This window comes from Struthio camelus, chromosome 11 (assembly GCF_040807025.1).
Source record: "Struthio camelus isolate bStrCam1 chromosome 11, bStrCam1.hap1, whole genome shotgun sequence".
Classification (NCBI taxonomy): domain Eukaryota; kingdom Metazoa; phylum Chordata; class Aves; order Struthioniformes; family Struthionidae; genus Struthio; species Struthio camelus.
The window spans coordinates 26275870-26290167 of NC_090952.1; the positions used below are offsets into that span (position 1 = coordinate 26275870).

Genomic DNA, 14298 nt, shown 5'->3' on the forward strand with positions numbered 1-14298 from the left:
ATTGACAGAAAACTTAGAGAGGAATGCTGAATAATATGCTCTCGGAAAAATTTACTGCTAGTAATGACAGGCAGGAAATTTGCAGAGATTTTGTCTACCTCATAAGCAATCTGTCGTTCATATTTTCAGGCGTATGACTGATACTTCCGGGGAAACCGAATGAGAAAATGAAACGTGGCCGTTGCCTTTCAGCTCCTGAGGTCTAGAAAAGAGACAACTGTGCGGTGCGCGTTCATGTTCGCGACACTGAGCACGCCGAATCCTGGCTGCAGAACCTGTTTACTATTACTGCCGTTCCTTTCCGATTGGGCTAGGCGAAAGAGCATCCGCAGCAACTTTGCCATGTCACAGAGCTAGTTTTAACGTGAGTAAACATTTGGAAACCGGTTGTTTTGAAATCTTTATCTAATAAAAGTCAATACTGTACCTGACAGGGGAAAAACTGGTTATGTCCCTGACAGGGGAAAAACTGGTTATGTCATGCTGATGATGCAATGACATGCCGAGGACTATAACAGGTAGAGATTACTGTAGAAATTAAGGTACTAGAATATAAAAAACATTCATCTGAAAACTGTACACTAAATGAGAATTGACATCCATGCAGTCATGGACACGGGCTAGATTAGATGCTCCAGAAAAGGGTACAAAATACACCCAAATATCTATTATTTACTGGTTTAAAACCCAAGGCATGAGGTTTACCACCTCTTCCTACATTCCTGATTTGTTATTATATTTTTGCTATTTCAGATCTCTATAAAAGTCCATTTCTTTCTGGATCTCTCTAAGTTATGAATTTCAGTGACATATTGTTGCCTTTTTATTGAACAGCTTGTCGTTCTTCGGCTGTGAGACCTACAGAAAAAAGTTTTGAATTTACTTTTAGGGAATCAGTCTTTATTATATGTGTCATAATTTTCTTTTTTTACCTTTTGACAAGAAATTAATAACAGTCCTAATTTCGTTGATTATTGTTTTTCTCTGAACTCTCCTCAAATATTACAGTGTTAGGTCTTTGGGGATGGAGAACATTTGCTTGCAGCCTATTATCTTTTCAGGTAATAGACAAAGTCTCGGTAGCACATAAAAAAAAAGAAAAGGTCAGAGGCAGGACGATGGCATCCCAAGGCAACTTCTCGATACAAGTTCTTGCTGAGCGCTCAAGCACTTTGATAAAGGATAAGTCACTTCTAGGTTGATTTCCTTCATAATCTAAATTAAGATCTGCCTCATGACACTGCTCAAATGCATACACATTTAATCTCATAGAAAAGATCTGGCCATTTGGATTTTTGTGGATGCACACGGCTAACACTAAGCATGCCTGCGTGCTAGCGTTGGCGCTAGGGCAGGGAGCAGTGAGCTAAAGGCCCGTGAGGCCGGCTGGTGCTGCCTGCGCTTGTTCAGAGGATCTGAGGAGTTCCTTCCTGTCCTGTCACTTAATCACGCTAAGAGCCCCACACATGCATTACCCTACAATAGCAAAAGTAATGTTTACAAGTTACCTGACCTAAACAGTTCTATATTTAGAATTTAAATTAATTCTCTCTTAAGTACTGGTAACTTTGGTCTTACATTGTCTTGTATACTCTACACTTTCATGAAGCAAGAGCATTCCTGGTGCACATTCCCTGTTTCAGTCCAAAACCTTTGCTTCCCATGGCTGAGTTATAGACCTGTAAAAACAGGTTTACAATGGAAATGCTGACACGCTAGCTGGTGGTTGCAGTAATGGTACGTGCACAATAGGCAATTCTCTTCAGGAGGCTCCGTTACAATATATTGGTAATGGTTAGCTTTGTGAAACAGGTTGCTCTAACTTAGTCAAAGACTACATAGCACCACAGCATCTTATGCTGTGTGCTTGTTTATATGATGCTTGACTTTTGGGGAAAAAGATATCAGCAAGGCCAAAGCACTGTGGCCTATGCAGCACACCAGCTTGTTCCCTTGGGCAAGCTAATTTCATCAGAATTATCTGGCCATTAGGAACAGTTTGAGACTTACTTTGCTAGCGTTATCAACAGCGCAGGGCTTACTAAAAAGTCATGCAGAGCATTTAGCTAAAAACCTCAGTGTCATCAAGGCAGTTTTCTATCCTTAAAATCCTATATATTTTTCTCACTATTCTCTAACATTTTCCTGCTCTTAAGATCAGAGAGCGATGGAAAAATACACTTTTGCACCCATGGTCTTTTATTTGCCCCCTCAGGTTTGGAAATACTCTAGTGTTTCTCTTAAAATACGTGCCGGGAAACAAAGGAATTCCTCCCCTTAGTGTTCGTAACTCTCTCTGGAGAGTATGTTATACATACATATGCATCAGGCTTTTCATGTTATGAAGAACCGAGGAGGAACCTGGCTACGGTTTTGCCATTTCTAACCGCCCGTGTTTCATATCCTGCCACCTCTGAGTTTTGGAAAAAAAAAAAAAATTTTTTTTTTTCCTATCACTTCATTGGACGCTAAAGAGGCTTTATCCTAACACCCAGGCTGCTGAAGCTGCCGGAGTGCTGCCTTCCTACCGAGGGAGCTACTTCCCAAGCGTGCCTGCAGCGTTCACGAGAGGAATTCAAGGCATCTGAAGTTTTGTACGCGTAATGTACGTTTCTTTGTGGGACAAAGGGACAATGAGCCTCTCGCCGCCTTTTAGCTAGAGGGTAGCTTCACTGACGTAAGAGGATCTACTATCTTTCTTTCTTTCTTTCTTTTTTTAACGTCCTCGTGCTGCTCTTCGAGGCCTTCACTCGGTTTTCCTCAGGCGGACCTGCCAGGTGGCGGCGGCGGTGACAGGCCGGGCGGGAGCAGCCGTTACGGGGTCTCGCCGCCGCCCTGGCAGGAACCTTGCCCGCCTCCCCGCCTCCCTCCGAGGGCAGGCCGAGGCGGGGGGGCCCGGTGCGGCGCCGCAGGCCGGCAGCCGCGCCATGCTCCCCCCGCCACCTCAGCTCCGTCCCCTCCTTTGCCGGCTTCTCCCTCAGCGAGGCGCCACCGCCGCGCGCGCCCTTCTCCCCCCCCCCCCGCCGCCGGCTGCCGAGGGCGCGCGCACGGTGGGAGGGGGGAGGGGGAAAGCGAGCAGCGTTTCAAGGTGCCGTGCGTCACCAGCCCCGCCCCTCCCCTGCCCATGCAGGGGATTCTCCAGCCCGCCCTGACGTCACCCCCAAGTTGGGCAGGCCCCGCCCCCTCGGCGGCCGCCATGTTGGGGGGTGTGTGAGGGGGGGGGAGCGCAGCGCGGAGCCGCCCCCGCCGGCCGGCGGCAGCAGTAGCGGCAGCAGCAGCAGCAGCCGCCCGAGCTTCGCCGCTCTCTATGGGCAGGCGACCTGCCGGCTCGGCCGCCCTCCGCCTCTTCCTCTGAGCCCGCCGCCGTCGCGGGCAGCGCCTCCAGCCGCCGCGGGGCCCGGCGGATGTGCGGCAGCGGCCGGCGGCGGCTCCCCGGCTAGGCAGCGCGGGCGGGCGGGCGGGCGGCGGGCCATGGTGCCGTTCGCGCCGCTGGAGGACGCGGAGGAGCCGGCGCCCTGCCACAAAATGGAGCTGTACGTGAGCGGCGGCGAGGTCAGTGCGGGGCCGCGGCGGGGGCGGGGCCGGGGCGCTGCGCTGCGCTGCCCCGCGCCGCCGGCCGGGCCGGGGGCACCTAGCGGGCACCTGCCTCCTCCTCCTCCTCCCCCCCCCCTTCCCTTCCTTCCTCCTCCTCTTCCTCTCCGCCGCCCCCGCGCCGGTTGCCGCCGCGCCGGAGACCGCAACGCCCCCGGCCCTCTCTGAGGAGAACTCGGCCGCCCCGCGCGGTGCCTCCCACCTGCCGGCAGCGCCCGGGCAGCCGGCGGCCCCCCCTGCCCTCGGGCTCGCTCCGGCGCTGCCGCAGTCGGCGCCGCTTCCCCGCCGCTCTGCCCGTGGCAGTTTCTAAGCTTAGAAAGTGATGACAAACCTCCCTTCTTCCCTCCTGGGCGAGCGGCGCCCGGGAAGGCGGCGTTGGACGGGGGGGAGGAGGTGGAGGAGGAGGAGGAACAAAACACGTGGGAAGTTGTTCCGTGGCGGAGCAAACTTGGGTTTAGAAGAATAACGCTGAGTAAAGCGCCTTAAAGGCTGCCGTTCTTTGTGTTGCTTGGTTAACGGGCTTTGTCGTAGTTACCGGTTCAAGTGCGGCGCTAAAGGCGTTTTGTAGACTGCCTCGGTTTTACTGCCTCTTGTGAAAACTTACTTCAACTTTTTCGCAGAATTTAACTCTGCTAATCCGTATGTGCGTTCAGATAGGCTGTCACTAGGAGAGGTTGCTATATTTTTCGTTGAGTAACTTCATGCTAATTGTAAACAAAACTACAGAAAAAACTGGGAGGGGTGTGACTGGGAGGGTATGACTGGGGCTTGGATGCTTAAACATTTAAAAAACAGGTAAACAACTTCAAGAGCCTCTTCAAAGTATTGCTCAGTTCTCTTAATAGATATACATCCATAAGCAAGTGCTAGGTGTAATTAAAAAAAAAAAAAGCAAAACTGGTTATGCTCTAATAACGTGTGTATCTCAGCACAACGTGTTACATTATGCTTAAGTATTACAGCCTTCGCGCTTTTAGATCAGAAGCGTCGGATTACGTATCTAGTACTGTCACTTATGACAAGATTACACCTAGCTGTTTAGATGTTATCTAAATAAAGCTTCTCAAAACTGGTCAGGCTTGCTTTCTGTGGTGCACTAGAGTTTTCTTGTCATAAGTAAAAAGGTCTGGGAAATTCATCTCTAAGTACAAAGTGCTCAAAAGAAGCCTAGTTTAAAGTTATGGGAAGAATGAAAGAATCTCCATTAGAGGATCTTGTTGCAATTATATTCTCAGATAGTGTCCATTTATACATATACAGTAATTCAGAATAGGAATAAACCCAGTGGGAGGTTTTAAATCTCTTGCTATTTTACTTTACTTTCTGTTACTGTGTCTCTGCCGTTTCCAGCGCTAATTACTGGACATGCATTTCTGCACCACGGTTGCTACACTTTTACTCTAACAATCTAATGCTTAACCCCGGTCTGTGTACTTTAATACTAGAAAAATCCTAATTGTGCTCGTGAAGCTGTGTGTAAGAATGAAAAGTCAGCAGAGGTATCAAAGGTTGTGTTTAATATTATAGTTTGTAAAAACTATGCTGTAGTCAAAGTATGAAGCTTACTGAATGTTTTAGAAGACTTATCTGGCACCATTCATCAGTTCTAAAAGAATAATGCAATACATCGGCGTTAAAATGAAGTCATGTAGTCAAAATGTAAACATTCATTATTTTTGCACTTCTCCCACAGTTCTGCAATATTTTTTGGCTGGGCAAATACCCTTCTGCCAAGGCTGATGTTACTTTTGTAGTTATTGTGATGGTGCTGCTTTTTTGTACGGTCTTTGCCTTAGATATCGCGTCAACAGTTAGCAAGCGTGGCTGGAGAGGGAGGACCGGCGTTAACTCCAACGCAGCAGATCTCGGACGCGTAGTTCCGGTGACTGTTGTGATGTTTAAGCTGTCTGCAAATACTTCACCGGGTTAGGGCTGATAAAGAAATAAGAGGTTAGCAACAAGCTGTTGTAGAAGCCTGATTCTGAAGCTCTACCCATCTAGCCAACAGAGCATATAATGATGGATGTCCAACTGAAACGGTTCTGTATTTGTAACATCTGAAGACAGCTGTTTGCAACAGTCACTCTTTAAATTATGTTTTCCTCGAGTTTGTACATGAACTACTTACTTGAAACAATTATACACAAATACTGTCATTTCTGCTCTGATTAAAATAAGACATCGCGTTTGCTACGTCCGCGTTGCTAGCAGTGTTTAAGACTTCATTTACACCAAAAACACTTTCAAGTCACATATGAAGTTAATAAGAACTTGCTAAAGTAATTTATGATTGTCATTAACGTATTTATGTTAAAGGGATCTTGGGGACGTGTAGTGTTTTTGACTTGTCTGGAAGTTTCCATTCACTTGGTTATTGGGATTTAGCAATGGCTTGTTTTATGTTAAAATGAGGTTTTGTTTTGTTTGGCTTGGATTCCTCATTTAAAGTTCATAGAATGAATTGTATCTTATAGTACTTAATGCAACCTTATGTTTGCAATCTGATAGGTCTAGGTGACCTTGAACTCTGGAACTACAGAGCGTCAATAATATCACTGAGGTAATAATCCTGTATCTTAAAGGCCAAATTACTTGCACTTATTAGTGCTCTTGTCCATTAGTTGTATCACTGGAGGTAAGCATTAAGAAATGATTCTCTGGGGAATCTGCCTGTTGTCTAAATTTAGAATTACATTATTAGAAATAAGTGCGTTTCCAATGAAGTAGCACTTGTGTCAAATTGATGAGCTGAAAACAGTTGGCAAGAGAAGAATATGATCTTGAAGGTAGGGAACAAATTTTCACGCTTCAAGGCATAAAAACAACATTAACTTTTGGAAGAAGTTTGGGATTTAATTATTTTACATGTGTTCATGTTAGGTTTCTTTGAAGTGCTGAGGATTAAATTCTTGGCTGTATGCTGTCCGGTTCTCATCTGGTCAGGAATTCTTATATTCCTGTGACAAAATGTCACTTGTGAAGCAATTTTGTGACTCTTGGAATTCCTAAAGCATAGGTAGAAAGAGTCTGTGTCATGCAGTTTAAGCCTTAAATGTTGAGTGAACTTCTTTCCTCCTAACTGTAGGATGAATAAGTATTTTCATGGTGATAAAAATAGATAGAGCAAGGGTGTTGCTTATAAATAACTGTAGTAGATCATTAAAACATGATTGCAATCTACAAAGAAGCAGAAAAGTAGATGTTAATATTTCATTGGCTAAGCTTGAATCAAATGCAAAAATACTCAGAAATTGTTTAGAATACAGTAACTCCGGAATTTTCTGCCTAGGAGTCGAGAGAAAAATTGAAACTTTTCCTATTCCTTGTGAAGGTTTTAAAGACAAAGGGAAGTGAAGGGAAAAAAGATTACCCTAAAGACTATTTGTATGTTCTCAGTAAAGGTGTTTGTATTGTTTAGTAGAAGTAGTGTTGTATGCCTTTGAAATAAGAAATCATTTAGTAATTAAAAGATAGGCTGTTTGCTACTTATGAGTATTGTGAAATGCATAAATGCAATCTCATATTTAAATGCTTATTTCTCAAATAAATACGTACTTCAATAAATAGTTGCTCAATTGGCTGAAATTGTCAGGGAAGTAACAAGGCCTGGAAAACAAAGTGACTAGAAATGAAAGTATTCAGCCATAGAGCTTTACCGTATTAGAAGGAATTGCCTTAAAAAAGGCAAGCTCATGAGTTGAACACTGCTGCTGTTGTACATACCAATCTGTTTTTCATGTCAATTTAAATATGCACGTCTCATTTTCAGCAGTGTTTGTAGTCCATCCTCTTAAGCATGTTCTGCTCGTGGTCCATCAAAGGGCACTGAGTTTTGTCATAGTTGCATAACGCCTTTGTGAGTAATTACTGGCAGTGACATGGATGACTCAGCTACCTAGTTTTGTACATCTCTAAACAGCTCTATGGTTGGGTGCTGTTATGCTAAGAAAAAAAGTAGCAGTAGTTGCGTGTAACCTGAGGATTAAGTGTCCTCAGCTATTGCAACAATGTACAGTTTTTATAAAGACTTACAAAACCCAGCTCTCTTAAAAGAAGAAAAAAAGAAAAGCACATTAATACTCTTAAGAAACAGAAAACAATGGATGTCATTATGCACTGAAAAGTGCTGCAATGTAGTAATAGTTGTGTTTTGGTATACCACTTTTGAAGGTAGCTTTAGAGAGCTGCTGTGGAGTTCTGAATCTCTAAAACGACTGGGGGGGGAGTCTATTCAAGATCGCCAACGTGAATTCCTTCAGGATACCTTTGGAGACACTTCACAATAACTCTAAGTAGAAGAATGTTATGTTTTGTCAACTCATAGTATATAGATGTTCACTATTTACATGGATATAATTCTTTACTACATTAAGAATGAAATGTGAACTATATCGTTTTTATCAATTTTAAATCTTACCCTTTTCCAGTGTACTCTTATCTGCCATTAAACCCTTTCCAGAATGCTGTTTTACACACTTTCATTATGGAACTACAGTCTTCTCCCAGGTTGTCAGCAGAGGAAAAGATCTCAAGTCCTTTACGAGTTCAGTGATCCCGGTGTCTATGGTTAGATTTATATCTTGTTGCAGCTATATCTACTGTGAGACATGCATAATTCTTTCTTGATCTGTGATACATGGAATGGATCTAACTGTCCTTTTGAACATAAGGAAAAAATTCCTTACTGTAAGGGTAACAGAGCACTGGAGCAAGTTACTCAGAGAGGTTATGGAGTCTCCATCCTTGGAGGTATTCCAAAGCTGCCTGGACAGGGTCTTAGGCGGCCTGTTGTAGGTGACCCTGCTTGAGCACAGGGGTTGGACTAGATGATCTCCAGAGGTCCCTTCCAACCTCAACCATTCTGTGATTCTTTTAAAATCAGTGGTTGTATGTTACTGAAGGTTTGCTGTCCTATCTGAATTGTACCTTTCATTTACCACAGGAAAAGAACTTTAAATTCTCTGATAAATGAAAAGAGGTGTAGGCGCTTAAACAGTAGCAGTGAGTGCTTGTTGTTGGCATTCAAAAAATTCAGTCTTTTTTTTCCTTTCTCATTTTTTAAATGTAGGATAGATGGCTTTATTTTCCTCTTGTACTTGATATATTTAAAGAGTATAAATGAGTTATGTGGCCTCTCCTTTTTGTGAGGGGAACTGAGGCTTAAAGAGTCCGACTTGCATAGGGTTGTACTGTGAGTTTATGAGAACATTAAGCATAGGCCTCCGGAGTCTCAAGTGGGAACTGTAATCCGAAGGTGACTTTTATTTTCTAGTCACTTCATGTAGAGTGGAAATCAGCTTTAATGGTATATCACTGTCTTCTCACCCTAGTAACATTGCTTCATCTTTCACCTCGTATGGTCCATCAGTGTACTACAGGAGATTGCACCTTCCTGAAAGCAGGCCATATAATAGAGAGAACTGAACCAACTTGGGCACCCATGTATGATGGCAGTAGTTTTAAAAAAAATAATCTGTTGCATGGAGAGAAATCGTGGATATCTTATAGCAAGAACAAGTTCTTTTAAGCTTCAGTTATGCCTGCAGTGACTTCTGGACGTTATTTAAAAATAATAAAAATCCTCACCTGTTTGCCTGTGTGCAGAGAACCAAACTTGCCCAAACAAATATCAGGAAATAAAATCCAGGAGGTCAATATGCTACTGATTAATTATGTAAACTCTCTACAGAAGTAGCTCAAAACAAATGAGGAACAAATGGAGTTTTCTTAACAATATATTTTTTGTCAAAGCATTTTCTCAAAGTCTTGTCAAAATAATTTGAGTTTCTAATATAAGCTTACTCATTTCAAAATGCCAAAGTGTATCTGAAGGAATACTTTGGTATTTGAGGAAGCTAACTGGTTTGTATCATTTTTCCTTTGGAAGAATGAGAGCTGTAGGTCTGGAGATTTTAGTTTTGCTAACTTAGCAAATTAAGTGCACTGAAGGAGGAACTTCCCCTAGAGGATGAAGAAGCTTTTGTTTATCTGCATGTAGAATTTTTACCTGTTTTGAAGCCAAATTAGGTTCTCATCATGAGTGATGATAAATATTACTTCCTTACTTCTAATAATATTATGATTATAAAATCCCTAGGTATGTTTTTTCCTTTTAACTTTAAATCCTGTTCAAATGGCAACTTGTAAAAACAGGGCAGAATGAACCCCTTTGAAGTCCTTTACTGTTTTTCCTTGCGACTATGCATTTTGATCATTTCTCATTTCTTTCGGCCAAAACATTTTGGTCCACCAAACAATGAGGCGTTTACCAGGTAAAAAATTGATGCATCCTTAATATTAAAAAAAAAAAAAAAACCTCTAATCTTTAGTAATACCTCTAGTAATACTAAATAAATAAAAATAAATTTACTAAATAAAAATTTATTACCTTTAGTAATAACTTCCTCTGCTTTGTCATAAGTTTTAGGGGAAAAACATGCTCAAGGTAATATGGTAGAGTCCCAGCCAGTCATGGGATCCATTGCAGCTGCAGCAGTGTCTTTAAATTAGAAGGCAGGTTGCACTCTGTAAGCTCAGAGGCAGTTTGGCGTTGAAGGATTGGGTCTTTTAACCTGCATCTCTGGAAAAGTAAGGTGTGTTTTTTACCTGCTGGATAGTCTCTGACTTCAACTTTATTCTCATGTTTTATGTAGTAATTTTCCACACTGTTGATTAGTATAAATTAGCAAATATGTTAATTTTCAAAAATTGTATTTGGAAAGTGTTGATGCAGCTTACCTAAATGTCTGAGGTTAGCTTTAAAATGCAAACTGAACTTTTACAATGAACTGAAAACTTTAAATATTAGAAGTATTAAACAGCTAAATTTGAAAGAATCTTTCAGAATAAAGGCACTCATTTCCTTTCACCTGCTCACTAAAGACATGCATATTTTTCTATTCTCAATAAGAAATTTAACTTGTGTGTTCATAGATATCTAATGAGTTATTACTTAGAAGTTAAAATAGTTCTGTTCTGAGTATAGGTTTGTGCATAAATGTTTGGAAAAAAAATCACCAAAAGCGGTCCTAGTCATCTGCAGAGCAAAATTTTGTTTGCTTTCTATAAAGGTAAGACTTGAGTATTAATTTTAATATTCTGTAAAATATATGAATGGATACTTCCAGTTATTAAAACTTGGCCAATACACATAACTATAGAAAATAGTAATGATTTGATTTTGCCATTGAATTTTTGTAACTGAATAATAAGTTTGTAGTTTCCTTAAAACTGCTAGGTTTTGACTTCCAGTCCAACAATTTATTTAGTGAATGGTGACCAGGGTTCACAAATGAATGAGCCAAAAGTATAGTCTCCCATGTCAGACTATAAAAATAGGTTTACACACTTGAACACAGAATTTATGGGGCCAGAAATTGGCAGACATCTCCATTTTTGTAATTACGAAGAGACTAGACAGGAAAAAAACAAGAAACAATGAAGGGGGAAAGTGTATGATAGGAAATTAAGTGATGTTTGATTATCTGCTATAAAAATCCAATAATTTACTATATATGATTTGCCAGAAAGCTAAAAATATGCTTATGCTGTACGCTGGGAAACAATGTAGATCAAATAACATGCTGGAATTTGAGTCAAAAGCCCATTCAGGCAGTGACAGCTTTCTATATCTGACTGCCTGGAGTTACACTGAAAACAGTAGGTTTGTCGGCAGTTCTACCAGCTAGTATATATGGATTCAAGATCTTAATTTTAAATAACAAATCTTGGAAAATGTTGGTGATATTTAAAGGAAAGAAAGTGAAGCACATACTGAATTCATTTCAAATTAATGCTGCACAAATCTGATAAAGTCTGCGAGAGAAATGGTATCCTGTTTCTGAACATCCAGAGTGGAAAGGTTTTTCCTTACCAGACCCAAAACGTGGTTTGTTTTATGAACAAACGTTGGTGGTTTCCACATTAATTCATGCCTGAATGTAATCTAGTAATACTGTGAAAGAGATCATGTGTCACTGAACTGTCAGAAATGAGGTTGGTTGGGGTTTACATTTGGTCTGAACTTTGGGGTTATTGCGTCTTGATATGTTCAATTAATCCATACAATACCAAGCATAATGGTGGGTTTTCCCTCCTTTCACGTATCTAACTTGGAAAAACTTTATGCAAAAAAAAAAAAAAGTTATGCCTTAAATAATATACTGGTTTCTGTAGTGTTTGTGAAGTTTCTGAATCTAGGGTAATGAGTTAGTGATTTTTGATTGTGAGGAAAGTAGAAATAAATAGCTTAGAAGGCAGTGAAAGTAACCAAAATCTCACACTACTTTTTTTTTTTTTAGGTGAAGTTATAGTCCAAAAATAAGTGCTAGTATTTGGATACAAAAGTTGGAGATGTAATTTTATTAAATGCGTTTATTTAGGACTTGAGCGCTCAAGGTTTACTTGAAATCAAAAGTTCATCTACAAGATGCGGTGCAGGTGGTAGAGGGTTTGCCTGGATGATGCAATTGTGGTGTCCTAAACCTGTCCCTGCTGCCCTACCAGTTTGTCAAGCGTGTGTAGTGTGAGGTTTTTTTTGTTCTTTTGTTTTTCAGTAGGGTCTGTGTGGCCTTTCAATGTACTGATGGTGCCATGTTTCAGTATCTTAGACTGGCCCATATATTAGATAAATTGAGAAGTAAAAGGAGAAAATGTTACAGCCTGGTTATAAAACTTATTGCTTGAACTTTTATTTGTTCCAGGGAAAGTAGTAGTTTGAGTTTCCTCATGATATTTTTATTTGGCGTTTCTTGTGTGGGATCTATGCCACAAGAAGGTGGAGATACTGAGCAGTTAGCATATAAATTAGCAGCTATCACTAGCAAAATCCATAGTTGGCTTCACCCATTTTTATCAGGTATTTCCAGTTTTTAATTAATGCTTTGCGTGTTGAAACAGGGCATATCCTTTTTATTTCTGTATGTTTAAAGTTTCAGTTGTTAGACTGCATTGAATTATTACTTAAGGAGAGCTTGAACTTAACTTCATAAATTAAGGTTTTTTTGTGACTGGGCTTCACATCTTTTTTGCTGTTGGTTGAAATGGGAGGAGAGGCAGGCCACTGCTTGTAAGTGTTGTGGCACTCTTAATTAAGAAGACGGCCTTTACTTCTGTTCAGATGTGCATGAGTGTTATAGGAAGTAGGTAATCAATTCTCAAATATTTTTGTGCATAAAAAGAATTGTGGTATGTGTTCTCCATTCTCTCCTCTCTTGCACTTCCCCCTCCCCTCCACCCCCCTACAATTTGAAATCATTTTAGAATCTTTTCTCCTTAAACTGTAAATCAATTTTCAGCAGCTGAATTTAGGTTTTTGAAAAATGTCAGGAATTTTTGTGTGTAAAGGAAGCATTTATGTCAATGTCATCCTTTATGAATCGTGTGTAGTTTTTAAAGAAAGTATTTAAAATTAATTCCGAGTAACCAGCACTATGGGACAGCCTTTATAAAGGAGTATGCTAAAAGAAATAGTAATTTTTTGTTTGAAACTGTGACTTTAAGTTAGAACAACAAAACCCACCAATTTTCATAGGTGTGCTTTATAATGCAATTCCGTCAAATTTTGAACTTTGACGTGTCTTTGAAATTGTTTGGTCTTAACGTTGCTACTTTTTTTTCTTTTCTTTTTTTCTCTTCCACATTCCCTTCTCCAGCTGAATGGCCTTAAAATGGCAGATGAGCCCATGGAAGAAGGTGAACCATATTCCTACCATGTAGGTACATTTGATATATGTTCACTTTAGAAGTTCATTAGCATGATTATGCTTCAAAGCAAAGTGTATGTGTTGCCTGTTCTTCAATAACTTTTGAAGCTATAATTTTAGTTGACTAGATTTGAAATGGGTCCAAGTCTCAGAGATGACTTTTTTCTTACTACTCAGCTGCTAAGTTTCAAAAGCTTAAGTGCCTTGTTTGGAAAAGGTTGTGGCATGAGGTGGTGCTTTATATAAAGTGGTCTCTATGCTGGAAAGAATATTTATGGGTTCTTCAACCTCAGGAAAATGCTCAGTCCAACCTTGAACCTTTTAGACACCAAAGCCCATCACTGTTGAGATGCTCCTGTAGCAGGAGTGGCTTTCACTTCTTTCAGTGTTCAGAGCCGCCACTTTTTTGTAAAGGTAGGTTAGGGGATAGCTTTCAGGAAGGATGCATGTCTTTGTGCAAATTGCCTGCTTCAGGAGTTGTCACCTTTACTTTATGAAACGCAAAACAAACAAGAACAATACATGGGGAACTGCTGAATGTGGATGTGCCTTCCAGTTTAAAGGCCATGGTAAAAATATTTTTTTCTAATTTCATGTCTAAAATGGTATTTATGATCAAAACTGATAGTAAAATTTAGGTGGACCAGTATGCTTAGTGTTGCTCATATTACAAAGGAAGAGCAGATGACTGCTTTTTTGGTGTAGTTGCTCTACATTCGTGTAGAAGGTACTCAGTTTCTGTTGGTTTAGAACAGAAGTTATTTTTACACTAGTATATTAGTTTGACTCTTATATAGAAATACTCCAAGTAAGCCCTGTTAAGCATGGATTTTTGTCCAGTGCCTTGAAAACTTTTATATTTTTAGATATTGAAGAGCAGTATTTTGTATGCTGGCTAAATCTTAGAGTAAACTTCAGGCTAATTCTCCATGTGATGAAGAGGCTGACTTTGCATGGAAAAATTGATCATTGTTTTTCAACACGTATATCCATGTATTTTGAA

General features: G+C 40.6%; 1 protein-coding gene across 4 annotated transcripts in view; it reads left to right on the plus strand.

Annotated features, from left to right (window-relative positions):
* The first annotated feature begins 317 nt into the window (after positions 1–317).
* The window catches only part of LOC104152347 (ribosomal protein S6 kinase alpha-6), a 51504-nt gene continuing 37523 nt past the window's right edge, over positions 318–14298 (plus strand). Inside the window, exons 1-3 of one of the 4 annotated variants that reach the window (XM_068956844.1) lie at positions 318–364; positions 2496–2605; positions 13245–13304. In XM_068956844.1, the coding sequence (XP_068812945.1) occupies positions 13260–13304 (45 nt within the window). In that variant the 5' untranslated portion in view covers positions 318–364; positions 2496–2605; positions 13245–13259. Of the gene's footprint in view, positions 365–2495; positions 2606–3412; positions 3553–13244; positions 13305–14298 lie in introns of those variants that run through there. The other 3 variants (XM_068956842.1, XM_068956845.1, XM_068956843.1) reach the window with 3 other exon arrangements.